Source organism: Macrobrachium rosenbergii, chromosome 44 (genome assembly GCF_040412425.1).
Source record: "Macrobrachium rosenbergii isolate ZJJX-2024 chromosome 44, ASM4041242v1, whole genome shotgun sequence".
NCBI classification, from domain to species: Eukaryota; Metazoa; Arthropoda; class Malacostraca; order Decapoda; family Palaemonidae; genus Macrobrachium; species Macrobrachium rosenbergii.
Genome location: NC_089784.1, coordinates 12,470,504 through 12,491,140, shown reverse-complemented (window position 1 = coordinate 12,491,140; position 20,637 = coordinate 12,470,504). Strand labels below are relative to the sequence as shown.

Below are 20,637 nucleotides of genomic sequence, written 5' to 3'. Positions count from 1 at the left end.
CACTAAAATTTTATAAAGAACTCTTTGGAACAGTTCCTCAGCTCGCATTACCAGTCTGACAACTAAAAACTAAAACCAGAACACATTCTGGAAACTTTGCTGTAATTAATGGACTAGATAATAACGTATTAATAATCCTGACGTTACGCCATGCTGATTATCAAGTTAATTTTTTCAAAAGTTGTGCTCTGTGACAGCAACTTTCTGAGTCAAGAAGTATGTTGTAAAACTGCGTCAAAATATGTTTCGGACAATCTTCAGGAAAACAAAGATTGGCGCTATGAAAGCTGATAAAAGCCATTCCACAGTGATAACGAATAAAAATTAACATGATGTGTAATCGTATAAGCTTGTCCGGAAAGACAATCTGACGGGCTTACCATCAGTTACCACTGTAAAATTTGAGTTCGATAGGCAGTTAAGCGATATAGCAAATTCCAAGGTCTACAGCGGTAGGTAGAATTTATATATAGCCCTTCTCGGTACATATAGCCCATGTTTACATACGTTTCCTCTAGCCATTAGGAACATCCGTTAATTTTGTGGATAAATGCATTGGAGAATCTTGGAAATATATATGAAAAAAATAAGAGTCTTTTCTTTACATTTTATTCACGAATGCATAGTCAAATTCAGTAGTTCACCAACATTAACCTTGCTAGCGTGGAGCGCGTTCTAGTTACACTTTACCTAGCGAGTGCTGGCGGACCTTGAATCTGACTGTTCCCGGCATTTTCAACTCAATAAACTGAAAATAATATATATGGGGTATTCATCTACAGTTTCCCTGTTAATTGGGAAACTTTGAAACAAAAACTTAGTGTAACGAACCTTCATAAACAATTTTCACAAGATAAAATTTTCAGTGCTTTTTACATGGCCAAGATGATCCCTTTATTATTTTTAATTAAAATCATTAACTCTAAAACCTCTCGATATATATCTATAGTTTTATTCCACAGTTTAGTGTGGAATATAACGCAAACAACAGACTACCTTACGTTTTTAGTGTCAGTTTTATATGACCCCTAACTTCCACAATTTTAAATTCACAGTACAGCAAGATGAAAGTGATACACTCAAAATGTGCAAAAGACATCTGGTGAGAACAACAATTAAGACATCTTTAACCGTTGCACAACTAACTTAATTTGCTTTAAAATAGAAAGCAAATTAAATAGCATTCTCAACGGGGAGGATAAATTTAACTTTAATTACAATAAGACCATTTACAAGAAATAACTTAACAGCTACTCTGGAAATATATATTATTAATAATTGATGAATATACTGAATAGCACCTACTAGAGTTACTTGAAATATTTCCGGGAAAACCATCGTGAATAGGATATCAGAATAGAAAAAAAAACTTATTCAAGAAGGGAAAGACATTGAGGAAGGGGCAGCCATTAACATATGACGTGCTATGGGGGCCGGGGGGTAATAAGTCACTGACTTAAGAAGATAATTATGACATTCATCATTAGAATAATTTGTGAGAAAGGTCGTAGGAATTCAGACTTTAAAGCTGCTTTCATTCTGTCGCCCCTGACGCTATTGTTGCTTCTTCTTCTTCTTCTTCTTCTTCTTCTTCTTCTTCTTCTTCTTCTTCTTCTTCTTCTTCTGCTCAGGTAGCAGGAACGCAGACCACTTTCCTTGCTGTAGATAACTATCCTGCACTGATTAACGCATCGGACAACCCAACGAGCGCCAACCTCAGAAGATCGAGGAGTTTGGCTGGTTTACCTTCAGAAAATAACGGAGTCACTAAACAAGACATCCCGATAATTTTTCAAGTGACCATTAAAGATAAGAAATGAGTCGTTTTGACTACCTTTTGCTTCACCAAACCTTTCTTGTAAATTTCTGGTATTCTAGTCTTCAGACTGATGAAGAGAATTCAGCAGGCTCTCGAAAGGTCTCTCTGTCAAACTGTAAAAACATTATTCTGGATTCTAGTTTTCACCGTACTATCATTATCTCCCAACAATAATACAATATGGTGCATTGAAATGAAGCGAAACGCCAAGAGCCATATTTTACATTTCCCGTGCTTATTTACGTTACTGTTCATTACAATGAATAAGATTAAGAGGTTCCCGAGTGTTATATACATTCCCTTTGTTGAAATGAATATAGGACAACTATTACGTGATCTTTCCTCCCTCCGAGCAAATATCCGTAAAAAAAAAAAATTACAAATCAAATTCAGATGGTCCAGCAATAATTTCTAATTAAATATTTATACGAGACGGTCACTTCCTATTATTATTATTATTATTATTATTATTATTATTATTATTATTATTATTATTATTCCACAATTCCGAATGCCAGCCCAAAACCGACAACTCCCAAAGTTCGGACTCTCTTAGGATCAACGTCCTGTACACTGTCTGACCTAACGTCTTGCAGACGAGAGCATTCTTGCAATTACGTACTTCTGGCAAACGCGCCTGCATTCCCTACTTTCGGTGAACCGCCACCTCGACCTCTCGAGCAACGTCACACAACCCCTGCAATGCTGCGCATTTGCAGGGGAGCGTGTAACTGCGCGGCATTATCAAAACAACGACTGTTTTCCCGGGACGTCGATCGGGGTAAAGACTAAAATGGGTGGGCCCGGCTGCGCTCAGCTGCGCCTCGAGATAGACTTCATTTCCGTCGGCTGTGATATACTGACTCGTGTTTTTTTTTTGTTTTTTTTACTACTATCTCAAGTCGTAACTTTTGAAGACTAAAAAAGTCCGCTTCATGTAAAAAGACTTCGTATTATCTAGTAGAGTTTTATTTTTTGTAAGAATGTTTAGATTTTTAATTGATAGGTTATTTACGTAAAATCGCAATTTTAATAAAAATATGCTACATTACAATTGAATTAGCAAATAATATAAAAAGTTAATTATTCGAGTTTTCTCCTGAACTAACTTGGTTATTATTTTCATAAGCTTCTCCTCTGGATAAACTATTTTCACAATCTTCTCTTTTATAAATAATCTCAATTACTTTATTTCCTTGTACACATATAATGGGAAGGCAAATTCTTTGAAAACTAAACCATTTCAAACATCAGAATTTGCCTCAGTACCACATCTTAATAAAGGATGGATATCACGAAGCACTTTCCAATTAAGATGGCCATAACAAAACCAGTTATATACTTTTTATATATATATATATATATATATATATATATATATATATATATATATATATATATATATTATATATATATATATATATATATATATATATATATATATATATATATATATATATATAATACGCATTTTCCCCTTCTGTTTATCAAAAGTCTTTATGGATGAGGTTGCCAGTCTAACGGCCAATTTTTTTTTTTTTTTTTTACCCTAACGGATGCTGGTACCCATTTACAGCTAGTTGGACTAGTAGGTAGGTAGGTCTTGACCAAACCACGGCCATGCCAAACGGGAACCAAGAGCTGCACCACTCAGCCACGGTTGTGAGAGTTCAAAATGACGACTGCACAATAAAACTTAAAGTCGTTCACTGAAATCCAACAATGAGAACTATTTCTACGTCTGAGAGGAAAGGAGGAGGAGGAGGAGGAGGAGGAAGATCTTATGCTACTGATTCATTTGGACGGGCTGCACTCTAAATAATCTACGTAATGGGTTATGACAAGATCTGTCTGGAGAATACCAACATTTTTACTCAAAATATGATGCACACATTCTTGTGGCACAAGCCAAAAGTGACGTTAGTGTGTTGAGAATGGATATGGAGAATAGATATGAAAAAGAGAGAGAGAGAGAGAGAGAGAGAGAGAGAGAGAGAGAGAGAGAGAGAGAGAGAGAGAGAGAGGGGGGGGCGGAGGGCGGGGAGAGTCGAATGGGGTTCGGTAAAACAGTGATGGTAATATAATATATAAAACCGGAGCAATCAGCAAAATATGACAAGATATAAAAACGAAACTGTCTACAATGATATGATGATATACATAAATACAGAGCTGGCGGGCAAGAATTGAAAAACTTCAGACAAAACGGCATGGCGCTTCAGAGTAGCATTATAGCCATTTCTCGACTACTGTTGTTTTCTGGCTCGCTCTCAATCACAGGTGCCAGCGATATCTGCGTTTTCTCATGTAATTTTTCAAAAAGCGGATGTATCACGCTTTTATTTCCCAGAATCACTGTATTTACGCCAAAAAAATAATGTCCTAAATCTCTGTGAAAATGGCAAAATTATTTTACAAGAACCAACGGAACCTCTTAACGGTTCAAGAGAAATTACTCAAAATTTACTGATAATTGTAAGTGATGCCCGGCCCCTTATCGATAAGCGACGAGAGTCCTCAAAGGTTCGTGGCCATATATCAAGAAAGTTATCAAAGCATCTGCGACCACTCACAAAGAAGCACTGCACATGAGAGCTGGAAGTTTACCGGCCCGTGTGCGTGACTGCAAGCTCACGATAAATTATGGCCTCTTCCGCATCCAAGCCTAGGAGTTTAATGAGCAATTATTACACCACAGGCCACGTTATCGCTCCCAAATAGCTCTCTCGTTGCAAGACTCAAGGATTCTATATTACTTCGTATATCGCACAATATTAGGCACTCCATAACAGTGCGGAACAAAGACGGATAATAGAATTTCCGCCACCGTTCAGTGCTATTCTTGAAATACTGTCTTGACAGCGACTGAACGCAAAATGTCATTTTAATAAATAACCACTAACACGATATAAAACAAAAATCAGTGAATTTATCCATCAACAACACGTTTGATAAACAAAGCACATGAGTAACAACTGACCAGTCAGTGGATAACAAAAACGTAATTATGTGGATGAGGGTAAGGAAACCAAAAAATTTTTTTTAAAAAAAGGCAAAGCCATAAAAGGTGTACCACGCAGACCAGGACCAACAAAGCACTGAGCTGAACTCCCAAAGGCTATCGCCCTAGTTCAAAATAAATGAGATATACCTTGATCGCGCAAGATAGTGAGGGTATTTGCACAATTATGAGAGAGAGAGAGAGAGAGAGAGAGAGAGAGAGAGAGAGAGAGAGAGAGAGAGAGAGAGAGAGAATCTTGCACTAGTAGTTTCTTCCATTTCATGTTCCGATTGCATCAGCACTTCATAATCCAGAGAAGAATCGTCATCATTTATTTACACACACACACACACACACACACACACACACATATATACACACATACATATATATATATATATATATATATATATATATATATATATATATATATATATATATATATATATATATATATATATATATATAAAATATAGGATATATAGAGGATCAGAGGTCAAAAGAAACACTATCTGTCACACAAATAAGAAACCAGAAGCACAAAATGACGAAAGTCATCTTTGGCAACGTGACAGGGGTAGAGAGAGAGAGAGAGAGAGAGAGAGAGAGAGAGAGAGAGAGAGAGAGAGAGAGAAAGTGGGGGGGAGACGATAATGCCAAAATCTCCTTTCCGTAACATCAACACCCTCTTTTATACTTAATCCGGATCTTCATTCAACAAAATGGATTATAAGAGAACAACGGTTAAGAAACACACACACACACCGTATAGCTAACCGACAACCATCACCCCCCCCCAACAAAAAAAAAAACTCAATCATCAAAGGGCAAAGCTGTGCACGAAAGAAACCTCCATGCTTCCAGACAGAATCAAAGTAAATCAATTATATACGAAGGGCATTCGGTGCATAGTTATAATCCACAGACCAGCGCACTTTCCCAGTAATGATATTGACCTCCGCACTATGAAATTCCTATACCATCACAATAAAAGCAATCTAAGCCTCACTGTCTATACAACTGCGAAAAAGAAACATATGGTAAGCAGACATATTTATGTAAATCTTTATACTATTTTAGAGCACAGAAAGACAGACAGCAATCAATAAATAAAGACCTTACCAATGATTCACGACTGAGGTTTAAATGTCGCTATAAGGCCCAGCGAAGGTCAATGAAGTATGTCAACCTTGGTCTTTTTGTTTATCAAAGATGGGAAGGTTCAGTAAAAGGATGTGTGACATCAAAGGTTCAGTAAAAGGATGTGTGACATCAAAGGTTCAGTACAAGGATGTGTGACATCAAAGGTTCAGTAAAAGGATGTGTGATATCAAAGTCTTTGGGTTCACCCTATAATGTTTTTAGTGTAATAAGAGGATAAAATATTTCCATATATTTCCTTGTGAGTACACGGACATTATTACTATGTACTATCTAATATACATCTCACTTCTACACTCGAAATAACTTTTTAAAAATTCTGGTAAACTCCATCAAAAGATATTCTCAGTTTATAGACCCCATTGAAGCGTAGCTCAGATGATAATAATCACTTCTTAATAACTCCCCCAAAAAGAATGTCAACTGGCTTCATATATAACTATCACAACCAACGGGTTTTCATAATGCACAAACAACATTTAACAATCAACATTTAATTAAAGAGGTTAATATAAAGAAATATCGCTTAAAAACCACCCTCAAATAAGAATCACCTTCATTAAAAATTATTTAGAGGAAAGCAACAGCCGACTGACTTTTTTTATATGCATATCATGCTAGGCACGGAATTCCGTCAGTCAACTCTAATCAAATTAGTGTCCGTCATTCTGACAAACACTACCGGTAACCAGCCTATCTGGGGATTAATCTAAAATGATCAGCCTGTTTCCTAATACCTCTGCAAGCAAGAATGTTTGAACTCCATAAATAACCCAAAAGTCACAATCTGATTAGCTAAAAATTAAAAATAATATATATTTATATATATATATACCAGTGTGCGCCACATATTGTGATGTGTGTGGCAAAATCCAAAAATATATAGTTAGTTTATGAGGGTGATGATATATATATTAGCTAAAAATAAAAAATTATATATATTTATATATATATATGTGTGTGTATGTGTGTGTGTATATATATATATATATATATATATATATATATATATATATATATATATATATATATATATTAGATACAGGACAAAATACATCAAACTTTTAACCTAAAAGAAACATGCAAAGTTGTTAGAATAAACGTTACTACATCACAAATCCCTACTTGCCTAGCTGACATTTTACCTGCCTTTACATAGCTGTTCACTTTCAGCACGCACTTGTCAACTCTTCCCATGATTAATAAATAATTCTTAAGACTAAAATTTCTGTTCCCCTCAAATGACTTTTTTTTTTACAAATGACCGCTTATCAAGCATTCTTTGCTAATTCCCTAATCTAACGGTGAAACTGAGCAATTGAGAAAAACGTTAATAATTTGCCTAAAATGACGAAACAAACAAAAAGATATCTTATGCATACTGGGATATCTGCACGAGGAAAATACAGGGACAAAGTGTATGTGCCACATAATGACCCCTGGACACAGCAAGCTCTATGAGGCAATATAAAGAATTTTTGAGTAATGATGACTGATCAACTAGGAAACTGAACCAAGACTCAACAAAACAGTTCACTCGAAATTCACTTTACAAATGCTTCAGGAAGAGGACTGCCAGGATGCAGCCACTCTTCGTAGCTAAAGGGAATTTGCTATATGGCAATCTAGTGCTCGATGGGTACCCAAACAAGCTTTGGTATTTGTGATTTAAGATATTCCGTTTATAGTCAATGGCACGTGAATACCCAAAGGCCCCAAAACATGAACAGCAAACACTGACCATCAGCAGCCATTCCCCCTCCACTTCCTGATTATTTCAATTTCAAAAGCCAAAGAGCAGAGACCATAAAGATTTTTCTTTCTTTAGTCATATATTTCACACAAATGGTGGATCCTACTCCGTATTCGCCGTTTTCTGGAAATCAAAAACTTGATATTTTAACCAAAGTCCAACACACTGTGTCAACAGCTTCCTAATCAAAAGCATTTTTCCAGAGTAAACGCAAACCTCACTGATGATCAGAGCTTGCAATGCTTCCAAATCGTCCATGTGGACTAATAGGAGTGAATATGCTCAACAGCCCCATCTACACTCACTCACTCTCTCAAAATTAAACATCCAAATAAACTCAACTAAAAATAGGGCGCGTTTTTGTGACCCAATTTGCAGAATTTTCTCCTATTTAACTCCAACGGGACGCCTCCTTTTGATGGCCAATTACGTCCCCTTTTGAACCTTACTGGCCACAGTGAATGGACCCACTCTTGCCCAGTTGATGTACTTCAAAGGGGACTGCAGAGAGGATCAGAGATTCGCTGCACTACAATGGGTTCTTTGCAACCCCTTCCAAAGGGCTTCCCCCTCAGACCAAAAGGAGCATTGGACACTGGCGCTGCCGTTGGATTACTCGCGTTCATAGCATTGCAAAATCAAATAAACAGACTGCCAGACTACGCAGGAGACTGTCTGTCTACTAAGTCAGGAGAGTAGAGACAGCCAGTCAAAATGTTGCTAAAACGTCGTTGACCCTACGTGACCGTATAAAAATAATGCCGTCATGGATTTGATCCTGACGCTGTGACGATGTTAAGTTAAACTGGCGTTTTGCCAATGTGAGATCCTGTCCTTCTGAGAAAAAAAAAATCCTCGGTTAATCAATTTTCATGCTAAGATTATAAAACACTAATGTAAAGACGAACCACATTAATCCCAAAATCCAGCTCATGAACGCTTTTCAAAAGCGACTGAGTCACGCAATACAAGGTTAAATCATCTAGTCAGTTTCAAAACATCCTCCATCCTCATGCGAGATCAAAACTCTGCATCTGAATAAATGCCACTGCAAATTTCCATTCAATATAAAACGCGAGACAGAAAATAAATGAGATGCCTCAAGGACAACCTAACAGTCACACCACCCGGAGCAAATCACGTGCTCAAACTGAACTCGACCTTCAGAAAACTAATCGGGTTGGAGGGTGATGCCTTCAAGGGTAAGCTGCTGCATACGCGTCGAGGGAGGAATACGAACGGATGCTGAACAATAGCGGTGGCCACGCTTACGATATAAATAAGCCTATACACTTAAAATCTTATGCAATACAAATAGCTAAAGGAAGTTTCTTTTAAAGGGGTCATTTTCATTGATAAACAAAGAAACTAGTCACTGCTACATCCACTGTCAAGTAATAAAAATTTATTCAATATATAAATAAACAACTATACACACCCACCCATCCACCCACCCACCCACACACAAACAAACACACACACACATGCGCATATACACACACACACACACACACACACACACACACACACACACACACATATATATATATATATATATATATATATATATATATATATATATATATATATATATATATATATATATGTATAATGAATAAATAAAAAAATACATACAGAATAAATATATTATATATATATATATATATATATATATATATATATATATATATATATATGTGTGTGTGTGTGTGTGTGTGTGTGTGTGTGTGTGTCTGAACACACCACACTACGCTCAGGTGCGATCTACGCAGACAGGCACCCAAAACGCCTCACGCCCCCAGACCAGTTCTCCTTGATCCCAGTATAAAGGAACTAACTGATCCCTCCACCATAAAAGGCGTGGGTGGGGGAGGATGAGGAGGAGGCGAAGAATGAGGGGCAATAATGAAGGGGTAAAAGAAAAAGAAGTCAGCCAAAGCATTTTATTCATTTTGTAACATTTGTTGCTGAAGTTATTCGTTTCGACGGCACAGCCAGTTTGGCGCCAGTTATGTTTGTCTGTTGACGCATAGTGCTTGAATTATCATTGATGCGAGAGAGAATTCAAGAGTTATATTATTATATATATATATATATATATATATATATATATATATATATATATATATATATATATATATATATAGTATATACATAGATGCATGTATATATATATATATATATATATATATATATATATATATATATATATATATATATACAATGTATGTTTCCATGTATAGCATGTAAGGGTACGAGCGCAGACAAGGCTTCCGCGTTACAAATTTAGTGGCGAATCTTCACTTCCATAATTCTTCACACAACGAAATCTTCTCTCAGCTTCTGTATTCCCGATTTCGATTACGTCTTCCTTGAGGCGCATCTGACATCAATTTTTACTTAACTTTCTCCTTCCTCCTTTTCCCTTTCTTCTTTCATTCATAACCTTAATCAAGACATCGCGTTTCCAATTGCCGTAGGGCTCAATACTCACTCTTACCGCGTGCTCCACAGGACTCAGTGTAACCCTTTTCAGCTCACATTAGCTTCCTAAATTCTGATGCGTGCCTTTAATAACTGAATTCTGAGATGAATCTACTAGATTCATGTTTCCTCTGATAGTAAATGGACTTTATTAAAAGTTCTCTGGTCATAAGTAATGCTTCTCTTTCACTGATGGTCGTCCATCCGAAGTCCAATGACACGAGAGAGAGAGAGAGAGAGAGAGAGAGAGAGAGAGAGAGAGAGAGAGAGAGAGAGAGAGAGAGAGAAACAATACCTTGCGCGTCTTTCTCTTTCCTCTTGAAATAAAATCTTCCAGACGTGGTATCACTGTAAATTTCCCACTGACAAGAAAGAGAAAATTCGTGCAAGATGCGAAAACTCACCACAGCGACTTCTCCCTCTGTGCGGTCACAAAACTCAGCAGAACATTTCTCCACAAATTGTAGAAACGTGTGAATAAGACGGTGGACACAAAGAAAAGAAACAAGGACTTGAGGCCTTTAAGACCAGTAAACAGTTGCACGGGAATCTGTTTCAGAACAGAAACATCACGTTGAACAAATATCAAACAGCTCACCCCCACAGGGTCATAACCCAAGGGTGAACTCAAGGTCCTTGTACACAAACCTATTAAGTACTGTACAAATCTTTATTATTATTATTATTATTATTATTATTCAGAAGGTAAACCCTATTATTATGGAACAAGCCCACGGGGGCCACCGACTTGAAATTCAAACTTCCAAAGAATATGGTGTTCATTAGAAAGAAGTAACAGAAGGTAAAGGGAAATACAGAAATCACTTAATAAAAAAGAAAAAATAAATTAAATCGTACGATAGCGTTGACAGACGATGATTTACCTGAACTTTAACAGAAAAGTTGAAGTTATATATGCCCAAAGTTTTCTTTTGCTATTAAACTACATTAGCAACTCATAACTGTCTCGTTCGTCCATGGTAGTGGCGCTTGTGAAGACACTTTGTATACCTTTTAAAAACCTATCGATCATCACTGCAAAACCACTAGATAACAGGTCACTTCGGATGTTCATCTTTCGATACGCTAGCCGTTCTACCCTTCGAATGGTTTCTTGCAGGCAACGTGAAGAACGACCTATGACGTCGTATTCTAAAACCAGGCAATAATAAACCTCTGGCATTTAGCCTTATAAACTTGCAAACGACGGGATTCTGGCTATGGTTCTCTGGCTATATATATTATATATATTATATATATATATATATATAATATATATATATATATATATATATATATATATATATATATATATATATATATATATATAATGTGTGTGTTTTTAAGAACAAAAAGACGGGCAAAACACTGCCCATACCCATCATGCCCACGCCGTATCCAAAAGTGAAGGAAAAAGTGAACTAGAAAGACTGGGAACAACGCCAAAAGAATACGATAAACACAAACACACACGCAAAGAGAGAGAGAGAGAGAGACAGAGAGAGAGAGAGAGAGAGAGAGAGAGAGAGAGAGAGAGAGAGAGAGTCACTCTTCACCTGGTTGGGTGGAGGAAGTGATCCCAAACAAGAATACGCTGCCCAGACGCGAATGTTTCAGGTACGTTCTGGTAGGGTAGAGACTGGTGCAGCAGCCTTACAAGCTATGCAGGCTACAGCTAAACTAAGGACAAAAACATTAAAGAACCGGTAAAAGATCTATGGAATTCGTTTGAAGCCCATCTTTGCGGTTTTGGACGTTCATATAAAATTCCTGAAACGTGGGAAGACTTCTAAGCATCAAAATAAAGTATAATTCGACTATTATCGACTTCCCATCCAAACTGTACCTACTGTAAATTCAAATATTGGCGAATTTCAAAACATGAATCTGATAATATAAATATGAATATTTTTTTAATAAATACAGTATGTGAACACTCAGGTATACGAGGTAATCAAGCATAAATTCCTTTACCATTTAAATAAGTGTCGAAAGAACTAGAAACTTGACGTACCTTGAATCACGCTGATAAAAAAAAAATCCTAGTAAACAGTAAGGACCCTGGATATACCCAACACGAGCAAACTTGCACATAAAATGGGAACCATCTAACTTGGCTTACACAGTGCAAATATACCCCAAATATCTCCTTGGTATATGCCCGTGTGAAACGCTCGGGGATCCCCAAATACCCCTCCCTCCCACGCTTAGAAAGCAATCATTTGGCAGAAAATACCCTGGGTTGGATATTACAACTCCAGGTACGGAATGAAGAAGGAAAAACAAATAAGAAAAGAGAGGGTGAAGAAGAGGGTTCAATCTGAAACCCGCCAAGCAAGACGTGTGAAGGGAAAATTTTAAATACTGATGTAAAGAAAATTATTATTGTACATTAATTACATCCCCTTCATTTTTTGGCACTTTTCAATGCACATGCGACAGAATGTTCAGCTTTATTCCTAGAATGAAGTCATTTTAACATTTCATAATCGTCGTCCTTTAGTCTTGTAAAATGGTAATTTTATATTCAGACCACTTAACTCCTCATCAAATAATGTGTGATGCACAGCAAACCAGCGCATCATATTATTCTCATCATCAACAATTGTTTTTTTCGAATGTCGAAAACAAATGACCATCATATTGTCACGTAACGTAAGATAACAGTCACCTTGCCTCAAATGTTTTTACGAACCACAGTCTCCGTATTTTTGGTCCAAGGCCCAATCAAGTTCGCAGTCTAGATCTTGGTGTAAGATGTAGCTGCAAGGCTGGTACCCAGCTGGACGCTGTTATGACAGGAGAGGACAGGGTAACGTGAAAAAACCCGGTTTGCCAACCTGAAAAATACCTCTTGAATATATATATATATATATATATATATATATATATATATATATATATATACATACATACACACCAGTTTCTCCTAACAAGTGTTCCTCAATCATACTTAAACTTCATGCATTCAATGACATTCTTATTTTCATTCTTTCCAAATGTATATGTTAACCTTTTACTGAGAGGATTATTAATTTTTCGAGGCCTCATCGGACTGGGAGTTTCAGTTTTTCATTTACTTTGATGTGCATGGACAAGAGGCTGCCATGATTTCGTATTCTATTAAGTACATTTTCTGTTTGCATTTTTTCGTACTGACGAGCGCTCAAATATGCAACGTAATTCAACATTACACTAGTATTTTCCTCATGAACATCTGCTCGTCATATCTGTACAAACTGAATACGTCCTTATAATATTTGAGTATTACAATTCTATGGGTGGATCAGAAGACTTGCTCAGAAGACTTAAAAGATCAAGTTAAATTACATTCATCAAAATTTAGTCGCTTACTTCAAACGACAGTAAAACAACAAACCTGAACACAAACTGCGGCAATTCTTAACATGAGCAAAATCATATCCCCATATACCTTAATCAGAAAAACGAGAGAGAGAGAGAGAGAGAGAGAGAGAGAGAGAGAGAGAGAGAGAGAGAATCTCAAACAGTTTAGAGTCAATAGCCTGTTGATGTTCGCAGGAACCACGTGTCTTCTTAAAATTAGGTAAGCAATGCTTGTTGGCAAAGGCTGGCAGTGTCGTCTGCCAAGATAATCAACTTTCTATTCGAGTCAACTGCATAAGCGGTCGGGTATTCAATCACGACGCAGTATCTGGACTCGGAAACAAATACGTCACCGAAAAACCTGAGAATTTGCAATAATCAATGTAAGATGGAACTAAAAAAATTGGTTCAAAATCATTCCAAGCTTTAGGTGAATATCAAGGCTTGAATACTGAGATTGCCAACTTTAATACGTCCGTGTTTAGACTACGGACCAGTTCGTACTAACATGACACTGCATAACTGAGGAAAGAAGCGATTATTACTATAAACATACAAATCCAATGAAAAAATATGAACAGAAATTCATCATCTTCAAATAGAAAAGGTAAAAATCAGGAAAGGCATTGAACATGTTATAAGTGGAGTTGTATTGACGGTAAAATCCATTTGTCAACTTTTTACCTTGCAACCAAGGCCGGGAACCACATCAAAACGAGACCATTATGAACTCAAAAGGTTAATAGAACAAATCATTAATTGACACAGATTGCTCAAGATATTATCTGACAGAAAATATAACTGACAAAGATTACTAGACATTCATTATCTGACAGAAAATCAAGTAAGACAAATCAACCATTCTATCTTTGCAAAAGGAAAACCATTTCACCTTGTTAAGGCATCCAACTGACCCTGGGAAAGCTCTCTCTCTCTCTCTCTCTCTCTCTCTCTCTCTCTCTCTCTCTCTCTCTCTCTCTCACATACATACATACTTACATACATACATACATACATACAAACATACATAATATATATATATATATATATATATATATATATATATATATATATAATATTAATATATAGATATAAATATTTATATATATATATATATATATATATATATATATATATATTTACATATATATTATATATATAGGCCTACATAATTTTGCGTAGCATAGTTGTATTTTCTCTGGAGCCACTCCCCGTCAGGGAAAACCGTTTACGTCGAAAACGAACAGAGGATATAACTCCATCTATCTCCCTCATAATTACACATTGCGAAACTTTACTTCCAACCCGAGGACCGCCCATGACAATCCAATCAAGCGGAAACAAAGAATCGGGCGGCCTTGTCGATCCTTCCCCTCCTCCCAGACCTGCTACTCTGAGAGCACGTTCACAGGACGTTCTGTATAATTCGGGGCCCCTGAGAAAGACACTGTAATTGTCAGTCCTGGCCAATGTGCAGGTAGCATTTTTTTTCCTAAGAGTTCAAAGTCCCAAGTTACCAATCACTCCAGCCATTACAACGGCGTTGCTGGATAAAAATATCATCCTAGGAAATATGAAATGACTGTTTGGTGAGACTTTTCATTTACATCACCTCAAAATAAGCGACAAGCATTCACACAGATATAAAGGATGTGCTTAAATTAATAACTCTCTAACTTCTATGATGCACATATATCTATTTACTAATCTGTCTGTCTTTATAGAACGGGAACTAATGATGTTTACGAAAGCCTAATTACAGTAAATCTTAAGTCTCTCTTTTCATAATAAGTGAAATATAACTTTTAAAAATTGATTTGAGCCGATGCGATACCGAAAGCTGCGCGATTCATCCGAATGGTAACAATCCAAAAGATTTCATTCTATAAACCAACGCAATTCGCCAGACGAGTCAGTGCATCTTCAGACAGTGGTCTTCCTGGTGAAGTATACTGTGCAGAAAACTAATTAAAAACAGACTAGAGGATGTGGAGTGACGCTATGAATCCAAGAGAATCGCAGGTACTCACACACATATACATATATACACACACACACACCTAGTTCACTGGCTGGCCTTGGTGTGACCAGCTGGTATCCGCGCATCCAGCTTAATCACTGTGGTTCTGTATATTTCGCTGGCGGTCTAGCTTCCAACCCGTAACTGGGTCTGGCAACACGCAAGGCATGTAATGTTCTGAGTTTGACACATAAAAGGGAGCTCACGCTGGATCATCACGTACAAATAAGTACAGCATGCGCTGAATAACAGTATTCGCTGGCGCAGTGAGTACTAAACTGCACGACACCTAATTTTCACCGTACTGGAAAAAACGTTAAAAAAATATTTTTGGCTATTGTGCGTGTGGTGCATCTAATAATGATGATAACTACAAAGCAGAAAAGACCAACAAAATTTTGCTTTCTTTCACATAAAAGTCAATTATATAAAAAATACCCAACTTAGAAATTATGAGTAGAAAAAAACTAAATACATCAACAGTATTCGCTGATACCAGAAACAAATATAAACAGCATCGACCTGCAAAACTAGAACAAACAGAAATTAAAAGAAATAATCTAGCCCCAGATGGCTTTTCCTCTCTCATTCAATCAAACTCTCACGTAACCAAACGAATAAAAATGATGGCAATATAGACATATCATATTCCAAGACAAAAGACAGATCAGAGATCTGTTTCATCAACACGTCAGACGTGTTTTGAATTCGATATGCCGTTGACAGTTCGAGCGAAAATAAAAAATCAGGATATCCAATAACTGAAGAATTGAAACAGTTGCCCTGAAGTTGGAGACAATGAAAGTTAATCTAAAAATGTATAATAACCTCTAATAGCTAACAAAATACTAGATAATGGATTTCAAAAATAGAAGGCGTTTTATCCTCGCATAAAACGATACAAAACACAAAGTACCACAGAAAACCTGTTATGAAACTTCTCTCATTATACGACAACGAAAAACTATAAAGGTCCCCTCATTGATTACTAAAATTATGCCATCAACATAAACCTGCTCATTACTACAACTAGCCTACAGTATATTCTCGATCCAGTCAACTATTAATGTTTCTTTCGTCATCTGCTATACATAAGGGATTCAATAAAAAAAAAAATCATCTCTTACATTAATACAATAAAATTCAGCCTACTATAGCCTGTTTATCTTTTGAATAAAAAAGGAAGATGACTTTCTATCTTTAAAATCATCACAATAGCAAGACTAAAAATTGGGGATCCTTTCATTCTTCTCCAAATGCCAAGAGGTCGTTCAACTTCTAAAAGAACCAAGGTTTCACATGCTATCAAAACGACCCAGTCCTCAGACAATGCACACATCTCATGGACAGACAAAGAAAGGTTGCAAGTCAAAAAGAAATCGCTAATTTCCCACAATTTACAAACATGTCCTCCACAGCCCACCACAAACACCGCAGGATTTGGAAACAGCCATAAAAATATCCTACTTGAAAATTCCATGTGAATTACGATTTCCACGCAGAGTCCCGAGTTCCATATTAGCTGAAGGAGGGAGAATCCTCGGGAGCATACCGAGGAGGCGTTCCTCGGTCGGTTCTTCTTCCCACTCCTCCTCGTTCTCCTCCTCTTCCTCTTCCTTCGTTTGTCTTCCAACAAGGGTGAGGGACCGAAGGATTCAAGGTCACCTGCAGGAACCAACCACCTTTCAAGGATACGCCGACATCTGTTGCCTGGTCATCTCGATCCTCTTGGCAAGAAAACTCCTCGATCAGGTATCCTAATCGAACACAATCATGGGATGTGCAGTCAATTGTAAAATGCAATATACAGCCCGTATATAATATCCCCGGATTAAACCAAACCAATCCATTCCATTCCATTCCAACACGCAGTGTGAGGTAACCATGGACCACGAACCGTGAAATCAAGTAATGGATGTCCGAAACGAAGTATAAAAAGAGTATTTGCATGGCCAAACTGACCAAGCAAAATTTCAAAACAGAACGACAATGGAGACTACTGGACACACACCATTCCAGTATCTAATTCCTGCGAAACATTTAAAGATCTTGAAAGAGAGGATGTTCCTAATATTTACCAAATATCCAGCAATTCCTAAAGAAATGGAATTCAACGACCACATGCAATCGATAACATCACATTTTTTTTTTATTATATTATAAAACATACAGGATTTACATTTTATCCAAATTACCGCAAACACGTACATTTATAAAAAAAGGGGGAATTAAGAAATTGGCTAAGATCTAAATACTCAAATATATAAAGGTACGTGAGAAGGCAATGAAAACAAGCTAATGTCCATCGGCTGAAAACCCCACAGCCCCATTTATCACTCTTCGCTCAAATTGCATGTGCAATAAACTAATAACTCCTAAAGATGTCTTGCACTCCAACAGAGATTCTATATTCAGTGCCTAAAATGACTAGGCAAATTAAATAAATATTCGTCATACTATAAATAAGTATTCGTTCATACTAGAAGGTAGTGATAACGCTGTATCCCTCAAAATCAACGGTCCCAAACACTACTTATGCAAATGAACACTTACTGGATCAACGGGAGAAAACTTAACCATAAATATACCCAAGAAAAGGCAACGTTTCATTGAAAGCTTAAATTAAGGCAACCGCTTTCAATCAAGTAATTATTAAAGTAATTAAATGGGATTCCAATCAGACCATTACACATGAAACTGCAGCCCAAAAACGCTACAAGAAAGTTACGCAGCGCCGAAACGAATATCGATATTCCCCATCAGAAGTGACGCATCGTCCAACCCTTTCAAACACGCAAATGCTCCGAGGAACAGCTTTCCTGGATAGTAACGAAACAAAATGTTTATTTTCTTTTAAAAAATACAAGCTGCACTGATCGTTAAATAATACTCACCAATCTAGTCTTAAACTAACCTCCCACTTTAAAATCGAGTTAAAGCGAACCAGGTTGCATCTAATCAGACCTAACCTTGAAAACTGAGTAATAACAATGCACGGGTGAAGAGCACTTATTAAGTGGTGGCAGCTATACACACAGTACACTCGGCATACAGATTTTACTATTGACGCAACAGGACACATTTCACATAAAAATGAGTGTGTGACTTCTCGCGCACAATATCTGCATATTTATAGATATATATAGGCTACGTGAATGTATATATAAAAATGTTTTTCGTACAGCTGAGCGAATATCAGTCAAGGAAAAACAGGTTTGTGGGAGTGAAGAATTGATAAGACGGCCGTATATGATAGTACCAGTGGCTCACCGGTTGCAAACAGTCAACATGGGGCTTGAGTGCTTGCGTGCGCAGGCGCCGACACAAAAGCAACCACGTTTAAGGTGTACACGAACAAACATATAGATGAAGCTCCGACTTACCTTAAGAATTTTAATTTCTTTACTCAGGAGATTCTGACTCTTGGCTATGTTCTTCTTTGTTATGCTCTTGATCGCCACAGTTAGAGAAGGTTTCTGCAACAAAAGAAAAAGAAGACAAATTAGATAAATGTTCATCAAATAGAATGTCAATACACAGGGCTATAAAACTGACAAAACCGCCAAAGTCCATATGTTGACTCTGCATAAATATGAAGTCCTTTATATTAATCGATGCATAACATACCCATTAGCAATAAAACTCGCGCATTACTCATTTTATCAGAGAGTTCATCTCCAATAACTAACTCAGAGCTCACCTTTTGGAGATGTATTCAAACGTTTTTATATTTTCATTTCATATAATTTTAATTATCAATCCTCTTTATATTGAGGGACCATTCCATCAGTCCCAAAACTCTTGAAGAAATAAATGGGAGTCAAGACAAACTGACCAGCCTAAAATACACAGATATTTCGGTCTCCATAAAAAAAAAAAAGTGTGTCCCAACTGCGGTGTTCAAATAAATAATCTTCAAGATAAGACTGACTTCAACTGACAAAACATTTCTGCTCAAAATACGTTTTGTTTAAAACTTCATGATACCAAACTAATTTGTTTAAATTGATCATACCCGTCCTGTGCTTTTATTACTGTCATTTAGACCTGCATCCATGCATTTAACACACTAACATTAATTTGAAGTCATTTTCATAGTATCTAAATTCCCATTGACATTTGGAATTTGTACAGCTTTAGGCACTAGGCACCATTCACTATAAATATTTTACGGATAAGTTTCTTGGATGGAAGATTACAACAAAAATAAACAGAAAAATTTAAAAACTCGCTTTTATTAAAATGCACTAAAAAGTACAATTTTTTTAGTCACACCATGTCTACAAAAATAAAAGCGTGGGCGCCAAACATGGAGAGAAATGCCACAAAAAAAAAAAAAATATTGTACTTGTATTTCCTTCCATGTCTGGCGCCCACGCTTTTATTTTTGTGGACATGAATAATTGTAAGAAAATCCTGGTGTGTCTCAAAAAATTATTTTGTATTTTAAGTGTATTTTAATAAAAGCGCGTTTTAATTTTTTTTTATATTTTCTATTTAATACTCTTTAGCTTTGACAGGAATTGTAACCGATTTATGATTGTAGCTAACGAAATTGAACGTGATATCCTGTCGAGCCAATGAAGGTTCTGAAAAATCCGTAGAGTTAACTTACTCTGACGAATCAAAAAGGTATGAAAAATCCGAAAAATATCATACAAATCCTGAGATACTGGGAGAGGTCACTGTAGGGTCACTAGAGGTCACTGCTGACCTACTGATCATGTAAGGTTGTATTGTCACTGGGATTGAGTAACCATGCAAAATTTCAAGTCCATCGGACGAAAGGAACAGGTCGAAAATTGAGTCACAAGTTTTGACCCAGACACACAGGCCGAGCAAGCAGATGAAGAACCTTTCTGGAAAAACGGAAATGTATGATACTGGGAAAACAGAGGTTATGAGATCATTCAATACACTTGGCTGTAAAGAATAAGAAGGGAAAATACATCCAACATTGCATGCCTAAGATTTCACATTCTTACCGAGTAAATGAGAAAAGAGATGGTTTATTGGGAATTCCTAAGCTGCCTAAGAGGGCAAGGATCTCTCTC

At 36.7% G+C, this 20,637-nt stretch overlaps 1 protein-coding gene across 3 annotated transcripts in view; it reads right to left on the bottom strand.

Moving 5' to 3' along the window:
* The window catches only part of Atg1 (serine/threonine-protein kinase unc-51-like protein Atg1), a 325,243-nt gene that overhangs the window by 262,241 nt on the left and 42,365 nt on the right, over nucleotides 1-20,637 (bottom strand). For all 3 annotated transcript variants that reach the window (XM_067087764.1, XM_067087763.1, XM_067087765.1), the window contains exon 2: nucleotides 18,967-19,059. In XM_067087764.1, the coding sequence (XP_066943865.1) occupies nucleotides 18,967-19,059 (93 nt within the window). The remainder of the gene's footprint in view (nucleotides 1-18,966; nucleotides 19,060-20,637) is intronic.